The 23,427-nt window shown below is 36.6% G+C and overlaps 1 protein-coding gene across 2 annotated transcripts in view; it reads left to right on the top strand.

The window, feature by feature from the left end:
• The window catches only part of PTPRZ1 (protein tyrosine phosphatase receptor type Z1), a 146,032-nt gene that overhangs the window by 70,165 nt on the left and 52,440 nt on the right, over positions 1-23,427 (top strand). For both annotated transcript variants that reach the window (XM_037512300.2, XM_054692598.1), the window contains exons 3-9: positions 4,451-4,630; positions 6,697-6,848; positions 9,557-9,652; positions 10,127-10,193; positions 13,786-13,943; positions 14,086-14,236; positions 22,746-22,930. In XM_037512300.2, coding sequence (XP_037368197.1) covers positions 4,451-4,630; positions 6,697-6,848; positions 9,557-9,652; positions 10,127-10,193; positions 13,786-13,943; positions 14,086-14,236; positions 22,746-22,930 — 989 coding nt within the window. The remainder of the gene's footprint in view (positions 1-4,450; positions 4,631-6,696; positions 6,849-9,556; positions 9,653-10,126; positions 10,194-13,785; positions 13,944-14,085; positions 14,237-22,745; positions 22,931-23,427) is intronic.

Below are 23,427 nucleotides of genomic sequence, written 5' to 3' on the forward strand. Positions count from 1 at the left end.
TGGGAAAAAAAAGGATGAATATGTGAATAATTTATTTTAATTCCTTGGAACTGACATTTACAGGGAGTGTCCTCATTTCTTCCTTCCCAACATTCTCTAAAAAACTCAGGTGGAAACAGTATAGTTCTGATTCTCTACACCTGCTGTCTTAGCTGCCTTAGCTTTTTAACCACTGCACGGACTGAGGGCTACAATTTTGACTTTAAAAATATTAATTTAGGAATTTAAAACATAGTTCTTAAGCATAAGACTCATGTTTCATTATTAAAAACAGGTAAAATATTTATTTAATGTTTCTTCATTTTGCCTATCATTTCTATGCATGATTTTCACTCTGTTAATTTTCTTCCATCGATGTTCTCCTTATGACATGAAACTTCTAGAGTTCTTTGCAAAAAGAATCTCAGGTTATTATTTTTATGGACGTTTTCTGTTTTACAGCTTTTCCATTAAAATTTTTCTTTTTCCTAATCTGGCTTTTGTCAGATTAGGCTTTGCCATTTCATCTTTTAGTCATGAAAATTAAGGTGGCCTCTTGAACCTGTTTTGTACTTGGCACAGTGACATGGTAGGTGATATAACCTGGGTCCACTTTGGGTGTGATCGTTTCATGCACTTCAGGCATCATCCAGTTACTCAGGCTCATTGTGCTGTGAAATGTCAGACAACGTAGTTTGGTGACCAAATCTTTCTTGATCTCCTTCTGCAAAAGTTTAGTAGGTATTACCCCACTGAATTGTCATAGAGCAAATAGTCAAATCTGATCTGCAGTTGAGTTTAAGAATGTTTCTTTGTTGTTCTTTTCCTCTTGCCATGTCATGTTAGGCCCCTGTGAACTCAAAGTCAAAAAACAAGACATCATTTTTCATTTCTATGTTTAAGTCCTTCAGCCAATGTTTATTGAATACCTACTATGTGCCAGACATTTTTCTAGGTGTGGAATTATGGAAACAATAAGTAAATAACATAATTGACATCTTAGGCACAGACAAAGGAGAGGGGACTGAGAATGACTGAGGGAGAGAAGTGCATTTTATGCCTGATGTTCAGAAAAAGCTTCTTCAATAAGATGCATTTGAGCAGAGACCAGGTAGGGTGAGAAGCGAGCTTGCAGACACGTGGGAAGGAGCATTCCAGAAAGAGGTGGCAGCAAGTGCCAAGCCCTCAGGCTTCACATGCTCAGAGAACAAAAAAAGAAGCCAGCGAAGCCAGAATAGAGAGATCAAGGCAGATTGGTAGGAAATAAGATCTGAGAGGATGTGTTGGTGACATCATATGGGATGTGGTAGCGTGGTTAGTGGTTAGTTTATATTTTATTCTGAGGAAGATGAAAAGGTGTTGGAGAGACCTAAGCCAAGGAGTGACACATAGTCTATATATATTTTAAAAGATTACTGTAGTTATTGGGTTGTTTTAGTTTTCTTATGCTACATAGCAAATTACACATTTACTGCCTTAAAACAACATGCATTTATTACCTCCCAGGTTCCATGGGTCAGAGCCAGGGAGGACCGGCTGCTTAGCTGAGGCTCATAACATAAACTCGAGAGGTTCTGGCCAGGCTGTGTTCTCCATGAAGCCTGGGCCCCATTGCAAGCTTGTGCAAGCTGTTGGCAGAATTCACTTCCTGTGACTGTAAGATCAGACTCCAGGTCCTCAGGGTTTTTTGTTTGTTTTTACCATCTTAACCATCTTTTGTTTGGTGTTAAAAAAAAAAAACAAAAACCACAACTCATTAAGGAACTGTTGTGGAATATGATAAGCAAAATAAGTCAGAAGGAGAAAGACAAATACAAAATGATTATACTCACATGTGGTTTATTAAAAAACAACAACAACAACAACACAGCAAAGGAACAGGCGAAACCAAATCAAGGCAAACCCTTGAAATCTAACTGCAGAACTGAGGCCACCAGAGGGAGAGGTGGGGTGGGGAGGGGGCCCAATGGAGCAGGATGGAGGTGTATTGGGGCTTTGGTGGTGGACGTGGTGTGGAAACAGTTTTATAGAGGTGTGAACATGTACTCCTAAATCATTTACAATATTATATACCAATATTACCTCAATAAATGCAATTTTTTTAAATCCTATAATATATACTCATATTGTGAAAGTCTCCAGAACTTTCTCATCGTGCACATGAAATTCTGTATCTATTTAGCAACAACTCTTGTCTCCAGCCCTCTTCCTGATAAACATCATTCTACTTTCTTTCCCTATGAATTTGGCTACTTTAGATGGATCCATAAGTGGAATCATACAGATTTTGTCTTTTTTGCAACTGGCTGTTATTCCTTTGTTTTGTTGGCTGTCATTCTGGGGGGGCTGTCAGTCCCTAGCCATGTACCCCTCTCAGCCTAGTAGCTGACTTCTTCAAAGACAGCAGGAGAATCTGTGAATCACCCTCTGTCCAACTTGCCAACATCACATGATCTCAACAGGGATTTCCCTGTCAACTTTGTCATCTGATGGAACCTAATAAGGGAGTGACAATCCCATCAAAGTCACAGGCCATGCCCACCCTTGAGTAGAAGGGATTTGCGGGTTCATCTCAGAATTCTGCCTCTTGTGCAAACAGAGAACAGAATCATGGAAGGGCAAGAGAGAAACCTGGAGACAAATTAGACGCACTGGAGGCTTGTAAGTCAGTACTTCTCAAATGTGATGTGTATATGAATCTCATGGGGATTGTGTGAAAATAGATTCTGACTTAACTGAGTTACAGAGGGGTATGCTAGTGGATGGTGATGCTACTTTTGGAATAATAACAAGGTGTGAGTTAGCAATGACCTTGACTTGAGCTAGGGTGGTAATGCTGAGTGATAAACAGGCATCAGGTTGACTTCTAACCTCATGGGATGACAAAGATTGTAGAAAGAGCTTAGACAGGGCAACAATCAAGTGTTCAGTTGTGGCTATGCCAAGTTAGAATCCAAATAGAGATGATCACTAAGTGCTATGGAAATAGCAGGTTTGTAAATTATATGCAGTGTGACTAGAGATTCAAAATTTTATGTTGCTGTGTACCACAACTGTGAGACTCTTCTTAAGTATGCATCGAACTTATTTTACTGTATTTTAAAAATGTAAATAATAAAATGGTCCTTAACGATTTGTGCTGCAGTGTCTCTCTGTTTCTCTTGCTTTGACATTCACAAGAAAATAAGCAATATTTTCTTGTCCCCATGTCAGCATTCTTTGCAGTGAAATTAACATGTTATTACTAAAATCATTAAAGCAGTTCCTAGAAACCAAAGTGTGTATCACTGCATATTTAATGCATATTGTACTCAAGCTCTCTCTAAGACTAAAACTAGATTTAAAAAAATAATAAGTTTTCAGCACCTATTGATTCTGGTAGGTGCCTCACTAGGAGATGAGTCATCTAATTTTCCCTGGCGATTAGGCAGTTTCATGGTGTGACTATGCAGTTAGCTTTGTCCACTATAAGAGCTTACATAGAAGTTAGTCTTCATTGCTTCAAGAAGATGGCATGCGTTAGGTTGTACAGAGGATATGCTTACTTATAGTTCCCTAAACATAAATTGTGTAAAATCTCTGGCTTACCCATATTCATTTTCTGAAAGATGCATTAGAAAGGGATATAAACCGAAAACTGTGTCCCACCCTACTCTTCCATGGGATGGCTGCAGAAATGCTAGTTTAGCCACAGAAAAGTTTGAGTTGAACTTGCAACATTTTGTGTATTTTAATATTCCTTTAAATAAAATGCATCTGTTGTTAGCACTGTCAAGTGAAGTAAGGTTATGAGAAATGATTCATGGTTTCAGTTTGGGATGAAGTGGTGGTGACATAGCCCAGTTGGTTTAGGGGACTGTTCATTCTGTGGAACTGGTGAAAACTCACTTCACTGTAAGCAAATGACTTTGTAGAAACCCCTGTTTTATTTTCCTTATTGATAAACAGCAAAACCTGGTAGGTTTTACGACCAGATAAAAAGGGGGGTGAGGGAGGAGATATTTCAAGGATGGCCTGGTGATTATGCTTTTATAAATAAGACCCTGAGCAGATGGAAATTAAACTAAGTCATTCAGTCACAGGGGTGACAGCAGGTCTTACCCCCATAGAGTGTGCTAAGCAAGTCAGAATTTATACCTACTATCGGGACACCTTTCAGTCTGGACCCCTGGGCTAGGACTGACTACCTGATGTGATAATTAGTCTTCTGTTCATTTGAAAGAGTGTGATAGCTAAACAAAGCCACTGTTGGACATAGCACTTGCTGTAGTTTAACTGTGGGTCTCTATCTTGTATTAAAACTCAGAATCTAAATTTAGGTGTAACTTTTCATGGATGTGTTGATAGGTGCCCCAATTTTTCCTACTGTTGTTATCTACTTTCATGTAATATATTAACTTCATTATAATATGAAACTTATCTTTTGCATGATAATTTAAGAAACTAACTTCTTACCTTTTCTTTTCCCTAGGAGCACTGAATCAAAAAAATTGGGGAAAGAAATATCCGACATGCACTAGTCCCAAACAATCTCCCATCAACATTGATGAAGATCTTACACAAGTAAATGTGAATCTTAAGAAACTTAAATTTCAGGGTTGGGAAAAGACATCTTTGGAAAACACATTCATTCATAACACTGGGAAAACAGGTAAAATGTTTGCAATCTGCTTGTAACTTCAGTATGTTGTATTATTTTAGATTAGATTTAGATTAGGTTTAGATTAGTTTCATTTCATTTTCCTTTGATAATGTACCATAAACTTATAGAAACTATAGAAACCAAAAGGACTAGCGAAAATTGTAAGTTTAGAGAACATTTTGGATTGTGTACAAAAATTAAATGACTAAAGTCATCACGTTATGTTCTCCAGTAATATAACAATAATAATGCCTCCAGTAGAAGATGAGATAAAGATAATGTAGTATCTAGATAATTTAATTAATTATCTCATCACTTAGTCAATTTGATTATCTTTTTCTTGGACATTATAGTTTGATCTTATCTGTTCAGGCTCTTGCTATATTCAATGTTTGGAGCTGAAAAAAAGCAATCAGCTATAAATGAATTTTAAAAAAATTAATTATTAGCCCTTCCCTATAGAAGGGCTAAACATAGATACTATCTTTCAGAAATAGCACCTATGTGCCTTTTTATTTTTAAGACAATCCTTTTTTAATTTTTCAAAAAATTTTGAGATTTTTTTTTAAAAAACATGCAAAACATAATACCATAAAAAAGGTTTTTAATCCAGTAAATGATAGATGGACAAAATAGTTTTAAAAAGGTGAACAACTTTCTTTTTCTGATAATTATATTTTAAATGAAATTAAATGTGTATTAAGAAGTATGGAAAACCAAATATACATATAAGGAAAAAGAATAGGGAAAGTTTCAAGGCTTTAATAACTATATTGATGTGGTTTTATCATGTGTGATTTTTTTCCTGTTTTCTATATTCTGGTGATATAAATAATGTAGTTAATTTTAAAGTCACAAAAAGGTAGGAATTTTTCTATATGGGTGCCTAATACATAATAAGCTGTCAATAAGTATTTGTTAAATAAGTCACTAACAATATTACTGCATGTTATAATTTTAATTAAATGCCTTATTTTTCCTTACTTTTTAAGTAAAAGCCTTATTGTGCCTTATCTTGAAATTTTTATTACCAGTTTTGGAGAGCAATAAAAAGCAGAAAGATGTATAATCTTCTTTATTTTTCTTAGTGGAATATGGTCAGGCACTTGGTCTTTAGGGCCAAGATTTATGGGCTTGCTAGTGTATCTTTCAAGTACAATGTAGGATCTTGAGTAAATTGACCTCAGTGACTCAATTTCCTCAGGAAATTGAGATTCTAATGGTATCTCCTACCTAGGGTTGGGAGGCTAAACTGGTCAATCCATGTAAGGTACTTAGTGTGATGACGATGATGATGATGATGATGAAGAATGGAAATTGACATCTCAGCTAACTGGCCTATATGTTGCATTCAGTCCCTAATACCAACAGTGATTTCTGCCCATTCAACAAAACTGTTTAACTCTGATTATAGCCTTGTATAAGCTCTCAGCAGAATCATTCATCTTTAGATGAATCATAAAATATAGTCAGATAATATCTACTGTGCAACTCAAACAGGGGAGTTTTAAGAAATTGATGGTTGCTACCAGGGAGCAACAGGAGATGTCTTCCATAAGACTTCCTGCCTTCCTTGACACAACCTAGGACAGAGCTTGTTCTAGAGCTTCATGGAGCCCAGGATGATGCTTGGAGGGATAAAGAGAGGAGATAATGATAAGGAGTACAAATAGCTGAAAATTAGAGGGAGGGGGGTGCCTCCCAGGAGAAGGATCTTCTGTCTCTTCTCCCTTTACTCTGTCCCTTTTATGCCATCAAATCCCTTAAGGAAGCAGAGTTTGTAGGGAACCTTTTTCTCAGGACACCAAACAAACAAGGCTGGTGGACTTGTCATCTTCTGCTATGACAGCTGTTAAGGTCTGTGGTTTAGTTTCCATGTGTGGCAATAAGATATATTAACATATTGTGCAGAGTTGCCAAGATCAGCTTCCAAATTAGTCTTTTTTATTTACCAAAGAAATTATTTTCTTAATGCACCTTTAATAGAAGAAAATTTAGCTGAAATTTGCAATTTTGATTTTCAGAAACATAGATGCAACTTTATTGTTATTTGTTTGTTTGGTTTTGTTTTATAGTGGAAATTAATCTCACTAATGACTACCGTCTCAGTGGAGGAGTTTCTGACATGGTATTCAAAGCAAGCAAGATAACTTTTCACTGGGGAAAATGCAATATGTCATCTGATGGATCAGAACATAGTCTAGAAGGACAAAAATTTCCACTTGAGGCAAGTCAATAGTTGCATGGGTTACTATTTCATTTTCTGAATCATTGGGATTTCATTTGACATGTAATTTGATTTATTTGTAATTCAAATCTTATAATTTATACAGTTACATTTTGTTTACTTGGTTAATATCTGCCTTCCTCACTAGTCTAAACTCAATAAGACTCATATTTGATTTGCTGCTTCCTGGTAAGTCAGAGCCACATGCTATGAAGATGATCAATAAATGTTGATGAGTAAAGGAAATATTTTCCATAGCCCAGTGTGGGGATGGGGGGATTTCATCAACATACTAAAGAATAGAAGAAATACAAATTTAAATTAAAAAATTCTTTAGCTTTAAAATTGACAAAGTAAATTAAATAATGAGTGTGTGGGGAATAAACACTTTCATGGATGTCTGAAGAGAATATAAATTAGTAGACTTTCTAGGTAGCAGTTTGCTTGTTTTTATAAAGAACTTTAAGTGTTTTAGTCTCAATATCCACTATTTCAATTCATAGCAAGTTAATCTAGAAAGAAAGACTTGTTCAAAATGTATGTGCAAAGATGTATCCAAAAGGAAATGATTTTGTGTATTAAGGTGACTATTGTACAACTTGTAAAAAGTATATTTTTAAATGATGTATTTACATGAAAGACTTATAAGATATTAATGTCTTTAAAAACACTATATAATAGATTATATAATAGTATTATTTACATTTTGTAAAGCACAAAAATTAGTGACTAAGAGTACAGCCTGTGTCAAGTGAATTAGATTTGAATCCTGGCTTCACCATTTAGTTATAGTTCACCATAGTTTGCTATATGACATGACATTGTACAAATTATTTTATATACCTAACTCTCCTTTTCTTCTGTGGAATGGGCATCATAGTATTACCGGCCTATAAAGTTATGATGAAGATTAAATGAGAAAAAAAGATTATTACAATAGTAAAAATAATTGAGAGAAACCAAGGGATTTTTCTGTAGTGATTTTTCATAGGTACCTTTTCTTTACTTCTTCAAAATTCCGATATTTTTATGATTATTTTTGGTAAAACTTAATCTAGTGACTACCTTCGCAGTGAAGGAGTTTCAGAAATGGTGTCCAGAGCAATCAAGGTAGCTTTGTGTTGCTTTTATAATCCAAAATATTTATTGATAATAAAAACAAGACTAGAATCAATTATCTCTTATTGGATTAAAAAAGTTTTAGTGTGTTTTAAACACCTTACAATTTATGATTATATTTTTGTATAGAATATATATTTTGTGTGTGTTGGGTGGGTGTGTAACCCCTAAAATAAAAAGCACATTTAGCAAATTTGGTTTGTTAAATAAAAATCAACACATTAAACATATAGAATCTCACTTCTGACAGTTTAACACTTTCAAAATGCTACTCATTTAGACAAATATGAAAATCAACAGAAAAATCCTTACAACAGCAAAAGTTCTGAGCAACCAAAATACATAGTATAAAATCTGTGCACTGACCCTCATAAATCCTTCTCATTCAGAAGTCCCTCAAGTCATCTCTGGAGGTGTTGTGTGTGTGCTGTTTAGTATTTTAAATTCTCCAAGTAATTGTGCAGTCAGGGAAGCTTGGGGACAAGCTGACGTTTCTTTTTTTTCTGATCCCCCACATCCCTTTTCAGTTCTGCCCCTCAGTAATGCTGGAGATCAGTACAAAAGTTCAAACCAGCATTCTATCTTAGTTGAATTATTAAATCTTCCCAGACTGGTTGTTCTCCCTCGCTCCATCCAGTCTTAATCTCTCCTGCTCTTCCACCCTGTACCTGTAGTGCCTCCACACCCACCTCCCCGGTTCCATCAGCTGAAATGCACCTCAAGAACAAACTGCTGAATTGCAAAATGGAGCCTCCTGGGTGACCCCTGCTTACCCTTCCAACCTCATCTCTCTCTCTTTCTCTCACAAACAACTCAACTGAAATCATAACACACTATTTGGGGTTCCTTCCCACAATTCTCATCCTCATGCATGTAGGCCCTTCCCAGGTGGAGTCCTCTGAATTGAACACATTCATCTCCTCTGCCTTTTCTTCTGTCACCTTTTAAGCTGCTCATCCTTCCACAGCCAGGTGAAAATCCTCTCTGAAAAGCTTTAGTGACCCCCTCACCCTGTTCCCAAAGACAGGAGCTACCGCCATCTTCCACCTTACCCCCGCTCTTTCTCTAGTCATGGCCCTGACACACTTCAGCGCCCTCAGTACCATTTTGTTCTTTCTTTAATTATCCTTCTAAACTAGCTGAGTGACCTGATTTCCAAGTCCATGACATGAAGAGACCAAATTACAAGTGAGAGTGACTCTTCGTGGTGATTATAGACAGCTATGTGGACAGAGGTGGAAATCCATCAACAAGACAAAGCCTCCCAACAGGAGAGGAGACTTACAATGTGAAACTTAAAATGCTTTGGGTATATTTTTTCAGTAGAAGTAGAGAATCTGTGAGCTTTCCATTATGACTAAAGCACAGTATGATGAATGTCCAAAAATAATAACCTAACAGAAGTCCTCAAGGAAAGCTCATCCATTCAAGAAAGAATGAAACCAGTGAAAATAGGTAGAATATAGAATTATAAAGTCTATCAAATTTTTCACATTGAATTATTAAACTGATAAAAATATTTTCTCATATCTCTTTCCTGACTTTTATGAAGTCTTTATAGCTAATGAAGCTATCTGTTATGTTTATAGATGCAAATCTACTGCTTTGATGCGGACCAATTTTCAAGTTTTGAAGCAGCAGCTAAAGGAAAAGGGAAGTTAAGAGCTTTGTCCATCTTATTTGAGGTAATCATTATAGATAGATGTGGCACTAACTTAATTCCTTTGTTGAGCACATGAAATATTAATGTGAAATATGAAGACACACTTTCTAACAAGAGGAATGATACTCATGGGCATTTTCGAAGGGAATGACCCATTTGCTGATATGTTTAAAATGGAGTGCTTGTCTTCACTGACTGGGTACATCACTTCTAACTGGGGCAAACTGTTCTGTAAGTGCATGAATTTGTTTATTTGTAGATGCAAAGCATCGTAATGATGTAGCAGTAACTATGTCATCACATTTTCAAGTGTATTTTTCCTGTGGAAAACTTAATAGTTACCTTTTGTTTGTTCTGTTTTCCTTGATCTGAAAAAAAAAAAAGTATGCCTTTAGAGGACATTATTTTTGGTTGCTTAAAATCAAATTCACTAATCTTTACATTTTCTTGAATAAATATTTTATCCCATTTTTAGAATGTCATTCTTCTTTAACAGGTTGGAATAGAAGAAAATCTGGATTACAAAGCAATAATTGATGGAGTCGAGAGTGTTAGTCGTTTTGGTAAGCTATTTGGAGAAATCTCTCCAAGTTTTTATTTGGGATACACATGAATTTTTATAATAGTAATAAAACCACTATTATAAAAAAGAATACTTTTTAAAGAGGAATAATCTCTCACTCTTCACACTTAATGAGTTATACATTTCTTACTAAATAACAGTTTACTAGCATTTTTCTCATAAAATATTAATGCTAGGCAGTTGAAACTTTCTAATTTTATTCTTAAAAATAATCTAAGTGCATCACATCATGCATTTAAAATATATTTGTCTATTCTGTCTGTGCATAGTATATCTGTTCATAACTAATTTATAATCTGAAACCAGTTAGTTTTATAAAAATCATATTCTGTAGTGAAAAGGGGTTACTCAAGTTAAAATTTATTCCCTGGTGATTTCCTTGAAAATTACTTTGCTTTACTAATAATACAAGCTAAGAATTTTATGAGAAAGTGAATGCTTACATAGAGTAAAATGTAATATACTTCGATATTGTTTTGTCTGCTTGCTATGGGTCTTGTAATTTGTCACAGCAAATGCGTTTGACAACATTGACAATGGACAGCAAACCTATTATTGTTGTTATTTTATTTTTATTAAGAACCCACATGTAAGGCGTTGATGCTGCCCTGAATTATCAATAAAATGAATATTATTCCCTCTGGGAAGCTGCAAAATTTGAAACCAGACACAAAACTCACATAGATTCTATTCTTGAAAGCAGAATCCTGGCCTCGGATTAATTCATCTTAGTCAATTACACGTGAGGACCTGAATTGAACAAACTTTTCAGAAGTCAGGGATATGTGAACTCCTGCAGTGTTGTTTGTATTCTTTTTTGTTTGAAAGGCTCCGTCAAACACAAGATGGAGCTGTTATCTCTCTCCATCCACCTAGATTGCAAAATTCAGCATCAAATACCATATGCCACATTTATTTTTTTCTAATTTTGTCATAAGGCCAATCTGTCAGACTGAGAGCAGGCAGCTAGTTTGAATTCTAGCACTTAAAATTGTGTAAAATGTGAATTCAGAACATCCCCTAGCCCTGCACCAGTCTGTGGGAACAACAAAAGTGATGTTAGTGGATTATTAGCCCTGACTCACATACCTTTAACCCCTTCTCTCCAGCCTTTTCATTTACTTCTGGGGGTCTCTAGGAGGTTGCTTGTTTGAACTGAAGAACCAGTTGGTTCATTCCTGATTAAAATTTTCTTCTTAATATCTACTGCCTACAATTCATTGAGGAAGGGGGAATTTTATCACAGCTTCTGTGGGATATAAAACCCTCACTGGCAACATGGGCTCCCTAAAGCATCATTCAGTTGGGGGGGAAACTAAACATTCATGATGCTGGATCTTCTAACTCATGAACATGGTATTTCCCATAGTGTATGATTTTAGCCACTGCAGGAAAGTTAGAGCTGGAACAAGCTGTTAAGATCATTTCATTTCATTTTATGGTGAGTAAAGTGGAGTTTAAAAAGATTAAAATCTTGCAGTCTTTACTCTACTTTTGGATAATCAAGCCTGGCTTCATGATTGAATCATCTGGGGTCTTTTTAAAATAATGCAGATGACTAAACCCCACCACTTTGCAAACTGAATTAAAATAATCTAGGCAGGGAGAAAGGGAGTCGGAGGCATTGGTATTTTTTTACAGTTCCCTAGATGATTCTTAAAAGTGGTAAAGCTTCTTACGCTGTGCTGCTCCATTTAGACTAGATTGATTTGGCTTCAGGGGCTATTTCTTAATAACTTAAACCTACTACTAGGTGGAGTAGAGGACATGTGCTGGACTAGGCAGTTAAGGGGATGGGCAAATGAATTAGACACTCATGGAGGTTGCAGCCTCCATGAGTAAGGGCTGGTTCACAAAAAGCTAATGACTAAGGCAGTGATATTAGTAAGTACTATTGGAAAGATACAAAAATAAAAATGGGACTATTCAAGGAGACAGATTTGACTGGATTGTTTTAGGCCTCTCTCTCTCTCTCTCTCTCTCTCTCTCTCTCTCTCTCTCTCTCTCTCTTTCTCTCTCTCACCCCTGAGATTTTAAGATTTCATTGATTCCATTAATCAATTTGGGGGAAAAATCAATACTTTCACAATACTGGTTCTTCTAACACATAGACATGGTTTTTCCCACCATTTTAAGGTTTTAGCCAATTCTCTCAAGAATGTTTTGTGCCTTTCTGGGCCTCCCCTGGTGGCGCAGTGGTCGAGCGCTGGGCTGCAAAGCTGCCCACAGCCTCTGAGGCGCCGGTTTGATCCCCGGCCGCCGGTGAGGGTCCCACATTGTGCAACAGACCTCTCCTGCCGTGCCTGCTGCTCCCCTCAGCAGTGTATTTCGTCAGTCTGCCTGTTCTGTTCCCCGCCCTGGCTCTGGTGATTTCTGTCACCCTCCCGTGTTTCTGACTGTACCCAGTGCTTGTATAAATAAGTAAATAAATCTTCAAAAAAAAATCTTCAAAAAAAGAAAAGAATGTTTTGTGCCTTTCTACATAGGTGTTTTATATATCATTTGTTAAAGTCTCTTGAAGTGTTTGCTATTTTGCTGCCAATTTAAGTTTTATTGTTTTAAATTCCACTCTTTGTTACTGACACATAGAAAGACCATTAATTTTTGCTTATTAGTCTTCTGTGCAGTTACTACAAATGTGCTTACCAGTTCTAGTAGCCTATTCACACCAAATTTTACCTACACAATCTTCTTGTTTGTAAATTATGATGGTCACCTTTTTACCTCCCCAATATTGATGATTTTCCCCCTTTTTCTTACTTTATTGTGTGACCTGGTCTTCCCAGTCCATGTTAAGTAGAAATGGTGATAGCTGGATGGCATCCCAGTCTTTATCTGTAGGAAGTTTTTAATCAGTCATCTATCACCTTTTGAAGATCATCTTCATTAGACTAAGGCTTTGTTTTTCTTTCCACAAACTGGAATTGAATCTTTTCAGATGGTTTTACTCTCTCTGTTGAGATGATTGTGTAGTTTTTGAATATCTTTCATTTGTAAAATCATCTCTCCTGCATCTCTCTGCTGTAAAGAAGCATCTGACACTATGTAGTGAGGTAGGTAAGAAACCTGGAGTATGCCAGCTTTTGCACCATTCTTGAGCTATATCTAAAATGTTCTTAAATTTTCAGTTCTGATTAAGAACACATGAAGGGTGGTGATCTGAGATAAGCTGCCTGAGGGTCTTGAGTGATGACCTTTTGCTCAGTTCCTGTTATGCAACTTAGTCCCTGGTATCAATCTTGCTTCATGTTAGACCATAGACTGCCATGAGGCAGAATGGACCTGAAGGGTCCCATGACTACTGAGCTTTACTCACTCCTTGGTATGCAAACATACAACTCACCTCTTGTATGTAGCCACGTCATATCTGACTAGGTACAGCTGCCAATGCAAATCCACCCGGAACCTTGTAGAAACTGAAAGTGTAGCTAAGACCCTGACTTCCTGCAAATGGGGCTCAGCCTTTGGATGCAAATCCACCACAGACATACACCAAAAACCTTCCGTCTCTTTCATAGAACCTAAGTTTCAGGTTTAGGATTTTAGTTGAGCTGCATGTTATTATTTTGCAGGGAAACAGGCTGCTTTAGACCCATTCATATTGCTGAATCTCCTGCCAAACTCAACTGACAAGTATTACACTTACAACGGCTCACTGACCTCTCCTCCCTGCACAGACACGGTTGACTGGGTTGTTTTCAAAGATACTGTCAGCATCTCTGAAAGCCAGGTAAGCTTGGGAATTGAAACAAATGAAGTGATTGGAAGCAAATTTAAAATTATTTTCAGAGCTTAAAGAATATCTGTTTGAAAGCGTGTATCAACGCCTTTGAAGCAGCTGTGGTAGATTATATGTTCAATTTTCTTTTTAGTTGGCTGTGTTTTGTGAAGTCCTTACAATGCAGCAGTCTGGTTATGTCATGCTAATGGACTACTTACAAAATAACTTTCGAGAACAACAGTACAAGTTCTCGAGGCAGGTGTTCTCCTCATACACTGGAAAGGAAGAAATTCATGAAGCAGGTATGTATTGAACTGTAATATTTTATAGCTCCCACAAATTTGTTGTTGTCAGGGGTAACTGAGACATCATGGAAAATAGACCAAGACTTAGAATTTTAGAAATATTTGGATTATTGGCTTGATAGTATGAATTGAACTATTTAACGTTCCTGAATCTCAGTCGCCGTAATTATAAAATGACAGTGAAAAAGAATCTTCATCACCACATGAAAAAAAAAAATTTGGCAGATGAGAAATACTGAGGTTTAACAACAAAATAAAACAAAAACAAACAGACAATTATAAACCAGAGACATCCTGTAGGGGAGGAAGAGGGAGAGGGATCACAGGAAGAAAGGAACACAGAGGACTATGGTGATGGTGCACGGGTGAACTGGTAAAGGAAATTCTATGGGGACTATGTATGAGGGGGTAGGGGGAAGCAAACATTGTTTAAAAATGAACAACAATGTAAAATATATATAAATTTTAGAAAATACTGAGGTTTAATAAAGTGATTTTTCTAGAACACACAGTAATAAGCAGAAAGCAACATGCATACCTCCAAATTCATTCTAGAGCATCTGCCTATGTTAAGAGCTATGAAAGAGGAATGAATAAGGGATCGAGGTGTTCAGAGCTTGGGGAGATTTTGGTTAGGGGACCTGCCCCCCATACAAGATTCACATTTGAACTAAGTCTTGGCATGTGACTTGGATGTTAAAGGGCCCATCTCCCTGTTGGCAGCTCCCAAAGAAGGAGCCTAGTGCTTAGTAGGGATTGAAACCAAATGCACTGAGTTTTTCATGAATAAAAAGTGAGACTTTCCCCATTTCCTTCTTTGGGGAAGAGAAGTTTGTGCTTGTCAGACCCAGTGGAGAGGGAAGGGAAGACTCTGAGGTGCCCTTGATGTCTGGTGAAGCCTTTGAAATTGTCCCGAGGACACAATCAGTTGCCTTCACTGACTTGTCCTTTCCACTTTACTCTGAGGGTGTCCTGGTTCATGAAAGAAATAGCTGAAGTGGCCTCTGCTTTGGGGATTTAAAGCCTTTCCAAGTAGATGGTCTTCTTGGATTTCAGCCCCTCCATGAATTTTTAGTCATGTATATAATATTAACTTAATAACCATCTGCTTTTGAGGATTAGGCATTGAAATGGCATGATTTTTATTATTTTAATGTGATATTTGTGAAAATTGCTTAACAAAAAATTAGAAGACAATGGAGATGAAAATCTGCCTTTGATGTGACATTAAATTTCGAAGTAAATTGCCCCAAAGTGAGGAAATTTAATTCTATTTCTATCAGTAATACTAAATACTATAACATCCTATCTAGCTAATAATGGGCAATCTATTAGGAAAAAAGAAACTAGATGTAACCATCTCCATTTCTAAAAATACAATAGAATAGATAAAAAAAAATGATTCTTTCTTATCATGTACTTCAATGAATTATATTTTAGTAAAGCACATCAGTGTGGCTCCCCCTTGGTTTTAGAATAAATGGAAAGTGTCATTACATATAGGTCCTGTTTACTCCTTACTGGCCTAAGGGCTTACTCTTCCCCAACTCGCTTCCTTCTCTCATATTGACCTCATTGAGCACCCCCACCCGCACCCCCAGGAAGGAAGACTTCAACTCCAGGTTGCATGTTCCTACCTGCTGCCTCCACTTGTCTCCTTATTCTTCAAGACTCAGGTAGACCATTGCACCCTGAGGCAGCCATGTCTGATTCTACCCCCACCCCATCAAATCTGGCTCTGGCTTGGGGCACAGGACTCTGCAAGTGGGAGATCACCACACCCAAGGACTATGAGATAGACTCATCTGGAGTTGGTCATGTGATCGGGTGCTCCTATCAGAGCATCCAAAACTCAGAGCATTTGCCATATATTCACCAAATATTCACCAAATGCCCAAAAGGATCTATTTCCATATCAGAAAAATACAGCAGGCTGTGTTTGATGGGCACCATTTAAGATGTAAATCCATAGGTAGGTCTCTTTTCATGTAGAACATTTTCATGTAGATCTGCATTCTACATGAAGAACACATCTACATTTCAATGTAGAGCATGGTTAAGTGATGAGTTAAGAGAAATAGTTACAAAGCAGTAACACCAAGTATTGTGCAAATCTGAGTATTCTCCTAGGCTTGATTACACAATGTGATTTAAACCTCATATCACCCATATGAAATTGGACTTATTTTCTGCATTTTATAGCTTGGAAGTTTGTGCAAGTTCACAGAACTACAAAGGGCTGAAATCAATATTTGAACCCAGGTCTTCTTGATTCCAAAACCTTCAAAGCTCTCTCTATGAGTGTTTTTATGAGGAAATATAATTTTTGCTAATACAATATTATAATAAAAACTCATGACCATAATGGCATGAAATTTAAAAAATACATATTATTGACTTTTTAAAAACAGATTCTTGCTTTTTTTCATCATGACTATTTGCATCCAAATAGTCATTATTTGAGCCATTATTATCTTTTTTCCTTATGGCTATTCCCATGGCAGCTTTTTTGTTAGTGGATATACTGTTTTCTGTTTTGTGGAAATGAATTTGAGAATAAAAATTATTGCATCTATGTTCAGAGCTTTATCTTTATCAAACTTAAACTTAAAAAGTTGTTATTACATGAACATTAAAGAAATAGAAAATACAGATAAGCACACAGAAGAACATAAAAATCCCTTATAATGTCACCACTCTAGGATAAACACTGTGAGGATTTTGCTAAATATCTTTCTAGATCTTTCTCTAAAATTAAAACTATATTATTATATGTCACAAACACAAAAACAATGATAAAAATATATCTTTAATACACCCTTTTTAATTTAATGTAGTATTTCCTTGTATAGTCATATTAAATCATATTAAATCTCCTCAGTTTTGGCATCATGGAATGAACACTGGCTTTTCTAAGAATTATAGAATTTAATAGAAGCAACTGATCATTTTTTAATTATATTTTTTATTTTATATATTTTTTTACATTGTTCTTCATTTTTTGTACAATGTATGTATGCTTTCTCATCTTGGTTATAGTCCCGGTGAAATTCCCACCAGCAATTTACCCGTGAGCCATCACCATAGTCACGTGTGCTCTTCCCACCCCTGTTTTGATCCTACTCCCTTCTCCCCACCTGTGCCTCTGGTTTATAGTTGTTTATTGATTTTGATATTCACTTTATATATAATTACCTGCTTTTCCCCTAACCCCTTATTTGGATTCTGTACATTCCTCCTATAAGTGAAATTATCCGGTATTTTTCTTTTTCTTTCTGGCTTATTTCACTGAGCATGATCCCTTCCAGTTCCATCAATGTTGCTGCGAATGGCATGAGTTTAAGTGAGCTCATTTAAATGGTTTAAATGAGCAAAAACTTGCAAAGCAGTGCAGTCCTTTAACCATATAGACTTCTAGCTGCTAGTACTCATATATATGTGGACTCATAGGCTGATAAGTATATATCTGGAGAGGCAACTACCACTAAAAGTACGGGGTGCTAGGCCCTCCCCGGTGGCGCAGCAGTTAAGCACTGGGTTGCGAAGCTGCCTGCAGCTTCTGCAGCGCCTGTTCGATTCCTTGCTGCTCCGCGGCCACCGGAGGAGGGTCCCACATGATTCACAGACCTCTCCTGCCACCCGCTGCTCCCCTCAGCAGTGTACTTCGGTCTCACCACCCTGCGCTTCTGACTGTACCCAGTGCTTGTATAAATAAATAAATAAATCTAAAAAAAAAAAAGCAATGGAATGTTTAAGAAACCTTTAAAAAAAAAGTATGGGGTGCTATTCAAGTTATCCACATTTAAGACTTTTGTGTGTTGAATAGAATTATTAATGCACTTCGAATCTCATTTCCTAGCGTTGCAATATATATTTAATGCAAATTTAAAAAAATAAAATATAACATGCTTTTCAAGTCAGAGTGGTATGAAAGGAGTGTTTTATTAACTCGATGTATCTAAGCAATGAGAAAATTTCTATAATTTCCAGAAAAATGTCATGATGAATTATACATCAGTAGATTCACCTTCCTGAAGGTCAGTGGTTATAAATAGTACTCATTAAGGTTACTCACACATTATCACTGTGCAGCAAAGTGACATGATGGTTATTTACTTCTTAGAAGACTATATATTACAACTTAAAGTATTGATGAAGTTACTGTGTCTCTAGAGAAGATTGACAGAATTAGGATGTGAAAGATTTCTTTGGCTGGCTGTTCTTCTAAAGTGAATTATGTAATCATTTTGAAATACAAAACAATTATTACTTTTATCATTCGTGGCAGTGTTTGCATTAGTTTTTTTAAGAGCTGCAATCTCAACCTAAATACTGGTTGTCTTCTGAGTTTGCAAATCTTTAGGCTCCTCTCAGATTAGTTGTCAAAAATACCTGCGTTGATACTTTTTGAAATGAGGCTCAAAAACCTGAGAAAAGCATATAGTTCCTATTTTTTTTTTTAATCAGTGTCCTTTCAAGAAGCACTTTTGACATGTCCCCACTTTCATGTCAGTGGGAAATAACTGGGTAAAACCTACTGAGGTGGTTGACATTTGTTCGACCACACTTCTTAGAAGCTTTTCACCTCCCACCCACATTTTTACTCATAATCCCTGGAATTGAGACTGGACTTCCTCCCGTGGGCAGTTAAACCTCCTTCCAAGATGCCCACATCCAGTGGCCCAGGCTGGAAGAGACTCGTATCTGCCCTTGTCCCTCTGCATCCGCTTCCACACTCAGCTGAGAGGCTTGTCACAGCAGAGGCGTCCTGTTCTCCTTGTTTGTACTTCTTTCTCGTTTCTTTTCCCAGCATTTTTTCCTTTGCCCTGTGACACTCAGTGCTTTGCTTATTCATCTTTTGGCATCTGCTTTGCTGGTCTTGTGCGTTCCTGGTAGGTCTTCACTCATAAAAGTTCACACACGTGATGAGAGAATAAAGGACTTCATGTCAGCAAAAAGTTTCTGAAGTTTTTATGCCTTTTCATGAAAGAATGTGTAATTTTGTAAAACACAACCTAATTTGGTCTAAATGGCAGATTTTTATAAAAAGTTTACAAAAGACTGCATTTCTTTTCTTTTTTTTTTTTTATTAATTTATTTATTTATACAAGCACTGGGTACAGTCAGAAGCGTTGGAGGGTGAGAGAATTCACCAGAGCCAGAGCAGGGAGCTAAACAGGCAGAGTGATGAAATAATACACTGCTGAGGGGAGCAGCGGGTGGCAGGAGAGGTCTGCACGCCATGTGGGACCCTGCGCTGCAGAGGCTGCAGGCAGCTTCACAGACCAGCGCTCAACCGCTGGGCCACCAGGGGAGGCCGAAAGACTGCATTTCTTGTAAAACATTTAGAGAGGAATACAAAAAGGCGGGGCAAGTTTTTGCATGCGCTCTTAATGGGATCTAGAACTTAGAAACTAAAAGCACTTACTACATTTTCTAGCAGACTTATTTAAAGGTTACAGTTGATCCTGGGAATGCGCTTCCAAATCAAGCTATGTCTTTATCTGTGTGTCAGGAGCACCAGCCACCAGGTAGAAGAGAGTTGAATGATAAAAACAAGCTTTAAGTAAGAACACTTATTATTCCCTGACAAAGGGGATGGCGACCTCTTTAATTTGTGAGGATCCTTCGCTATTATATTAAGTGCAGTTATATCATTTATATTGCTTACTTGTATTCCATGGGCCTTGGCATGGACCCAGGTTGGCCATAGCTGAGATCTTGGAGAAACCAGATTCTCCTTCTTGGTGGTGTCTCCAACGAGTATCTGAGGAAGAAGGGCCCCGATCACTTGCAGCTTGTGGAAAGGAATTAGAGCATGCAATTCAGTCCTGAAGCAGGAACTGGAACATTAACATAGTTCAGAACTCCCTAAAATGAAGGAAATTATGATTTTTTCCTATTTTATTATCTCAATCGGTAGCTTGTATATGGTGTCTGAGTATGTGTTGATCTGGAAAAACCTCACTTTTCAGTCCAGGTGTTGTGCTTTATAAAGTAGATGCTCTTCTAATGAGATAGTTAAATTGATTTCAATTAGAAATACAAGGAAAACCTGGAAATCTAGTGCAACTGAATAACTTATTCCACGGTCATTACCCAGCTAGTTAACTAGATTGTTATTGAAGAGACCCAGTCCTACCTTATAGAAAGCAAATCTGGCAAGATCATAGGTTACATTTTGTCAAGACTTTTCTCTTGAAACATTCCAAAGCATATATCTCTTCCCCCATGAAATTCTGTGTTTTAGCATCTAAAAGATGATTACCTGCACTTTTATGACATGTTACTAAGCTATTGATGACCAATAAACACAGGTGTTTTTGATTCTAATTAAAATGGAAGTTTAACCCATTAAGCAAATTAGTAATAAGCTCTTACAGATTTGTAAAGGAGAAAACAAAGAAAGAAAAACCTGGTGAAAGGAAATGTAAATTTCTATATTTTTCTCCAGAAATTTTTTGTTTTGTGTGTATATGTAAAACTTGAATGCATTTTAAGAGAAATTCATCTTTAAGGAACAGTTCACTTCAATACTTTCCCATTCTCTAAAAAGTAGGATTGATTTTCTGGAAGGAAATCTATAAATGATATTTGTAAATTTCTATCTTCTCAAAGTGGACTTGAAAGTCATTAGAAACAAGATCCAGGTGATTCTGATTCTGATCCTCTAATGATACTGATTGTATGAGTAGTTTACTTTCAAACTGATTATGTGGTGTCTTCTGCCATCTAGTGGACAGACGTAGAAGTGTCCACCAGATAGAGTATAGATGATGTACTCTAGACCTAGAGTACAATATAGCCTTTGATTTTGAATTTGTTTTTTTTTTTTTTGATAATGGAAAAATAGCCCTCTAATTCTCAAAGTAGCATTTCATTCTAAATCCTTGATAAACAAAAAATAGCATCATAGTTTTTATGGTGAAAATTCCTGTCTCTGCCTTTATGTCTCCTGTCATATAAAATTATATATGCATTTATTTATATAAAGCACATAGAGCTAGATGTCATTTTCCAAAATATAAATACACTAAACCTTTTTTGAAACACTCAGAAGCCATAGCTAGCATAGCATGCATTTGCTTAAATTGCTAATGCTAAACATTGTATATAAAAGTTTTCAATTTACAAGGCAATTTTTAGGTTTTTTTGTTTTTTTTGTTTTTTTGGTGGGACCCTCGCTGGTGGCCCAGGAACCAACCGGCGCTGCAGTCCAGCGCTCAACCGCTGCGCCACCAGGGGAGGACCAAGGCAATTGTTAGTTTTGGGTGCCTCCTGTGTTCGGAGATAAACTACAGACTCGTATAGACAAAATGGATTTGGGGTAACATTCTGATGTTATTGCTGGCATATTTTCATTGAGTCTTTGAAATAGTTTTTGTAGTGGTGATGATTACTTCACCCAAGCCCACTGCAAACTGCCATCTGGTAGCTTTGTAACTTCAGTTATACCCTGAAAGCAAGGCCTAGAATATGTGAGAGTGTTACTTAAATCATTGGCTTTGGGGACCTTTTCCTCTCTATTGCAAATCTATCTGGCCTATGGAAAGATTATATTTATTACACTGCTTCATTAGCACAATGTAAAAAAGTTTATCATTTCAGTCTTCACAATTAGTCCAAACAACCACGTTATAAATCTATTTCAGAAAATATCACAGTGCTCTTTCTAATGGGACCACATTTTTGGCACGATTCCCAACATAGGCTTCAATTCATTTTAATGAAGCCTCCAAACAATTTTCAAAATACAATTATTTTCAGAGGAGACAAACAGATCTTCTAATTCCCTGAAATTAATTGCTTAATCTACTTACGGTGCCCAAGTGGAATTTTTTTTAGCAGATCTGAAAAATACTGAAATAATAGTTTTCATTGTTCCCCTATCGTTTTCCCCAATTGGGAATTTTTAATTATCTAAAGGATTTTCTAACAACAAATGTCTGAAAATAGATCATATTTTATAATTTAATTCCTCATCCTCAGATCATTCTCTTTTCCAGGTACCAAATAAGAGAAATAAAGATAGCATAAACTTGAAGATAATCTTTGTTAGCTTATTTCAAAAAATGAATTTTTATGCCAGATATTTTCCAGTTGGTGTGTTCTTAAAAAGCTCTGGTTCTTAGTTTGTACTGTACAGGAGAGTTAAGACCTGTTCTAAAAAAATAATATGAGACCATGCAGTTAATGCAATAATCATGGCAAAGCAGATCTGACAATTGATAATGACAGATCATTTAGCAGAGATCAGGAACATAATGAGAAAGAAGATCGCATTTGGGCAAGAGCTATTCTGGAAGCGAGGAGTAGGACTTGAACCGACAGATTAAGGAAGGAAGGAAGGAATCTGCAGGGAGTGACGTAAACAGAAGCTCCCTAATTGAAAAGTGTATCTTTTTATTGCCTTCTAATAAAATAAATTAGAACACAAATTTTCATAGATTATAGCTTATTTGGAGGTTGACAGTTGTATCAATCACTGTACTTTTTTTCTCTGAAGTTTGTAGTTCAGAACCAGAAAATGTTCAAGCTGACCCAGAGAATTATACCAGCCTTCTTGTCACTTGGGAGAGACCTCGAGTTGTTTATGACACCATGATTGAGAAGTTTGCAGTTTTGTATCAACAATTAGAAGGAGAAGACCAAACCAAGCATGAATTTTTGACAGATGGCTATCAAGACTTGGTGACTATGAAAGCAATTGTTTCTATGTATTGATAATATAAGAGTTTAATTTTTCAAAGTAAGAGTTTACAAGTGATTGTAAATTGCTGTTCTCAGCTACTTTAGACTTCTCTGAAGCTCTGCATCAGGGGAGAAGGGCGCAGAAGCATTGGTAGGGAAATGTTGGCCATAGCCTGGGGTGTGGGTAAGAAAGTCCCTTCTTGGTATGGCTTATGGAATGCCCCAGAACAGATCAAGGACAGTAGACTGTGCTATCAGACAGCTGGAGTCCCACTGGGAAGGCCTGGGAACCTACATATAAACAAAGACTTATGTCAGGATAACACGTTAACTGCCATATGGACAAAATAGACAAACTTCGTAGCAATTTTTAAATTCAGTTGACTAGAACAGAGACACTATGAACTGGGAAAGTTGTGGAACTTACTATTTTTCATTTCAGAGATGAGGATGAAGAAATACACTGTTTTTTCTTCTTTTATATTCTACTCCTTGTT

Source organism: Talpa occidentalis, unplaced genomic scaffold (assembly GCF_014898055.3).
Source record: "Talpa occidentalis isolate TD23 unplaced genomic scaffold, MPIMG_talOcc4v2.1, whole genome shotgun sequence".
Lineage (NCBI taxonomy): Eukaryota > Metazoa > Chordata > Mammalia > Eulipotyphla > Talpidae > Talpa > Talpa occidentalis.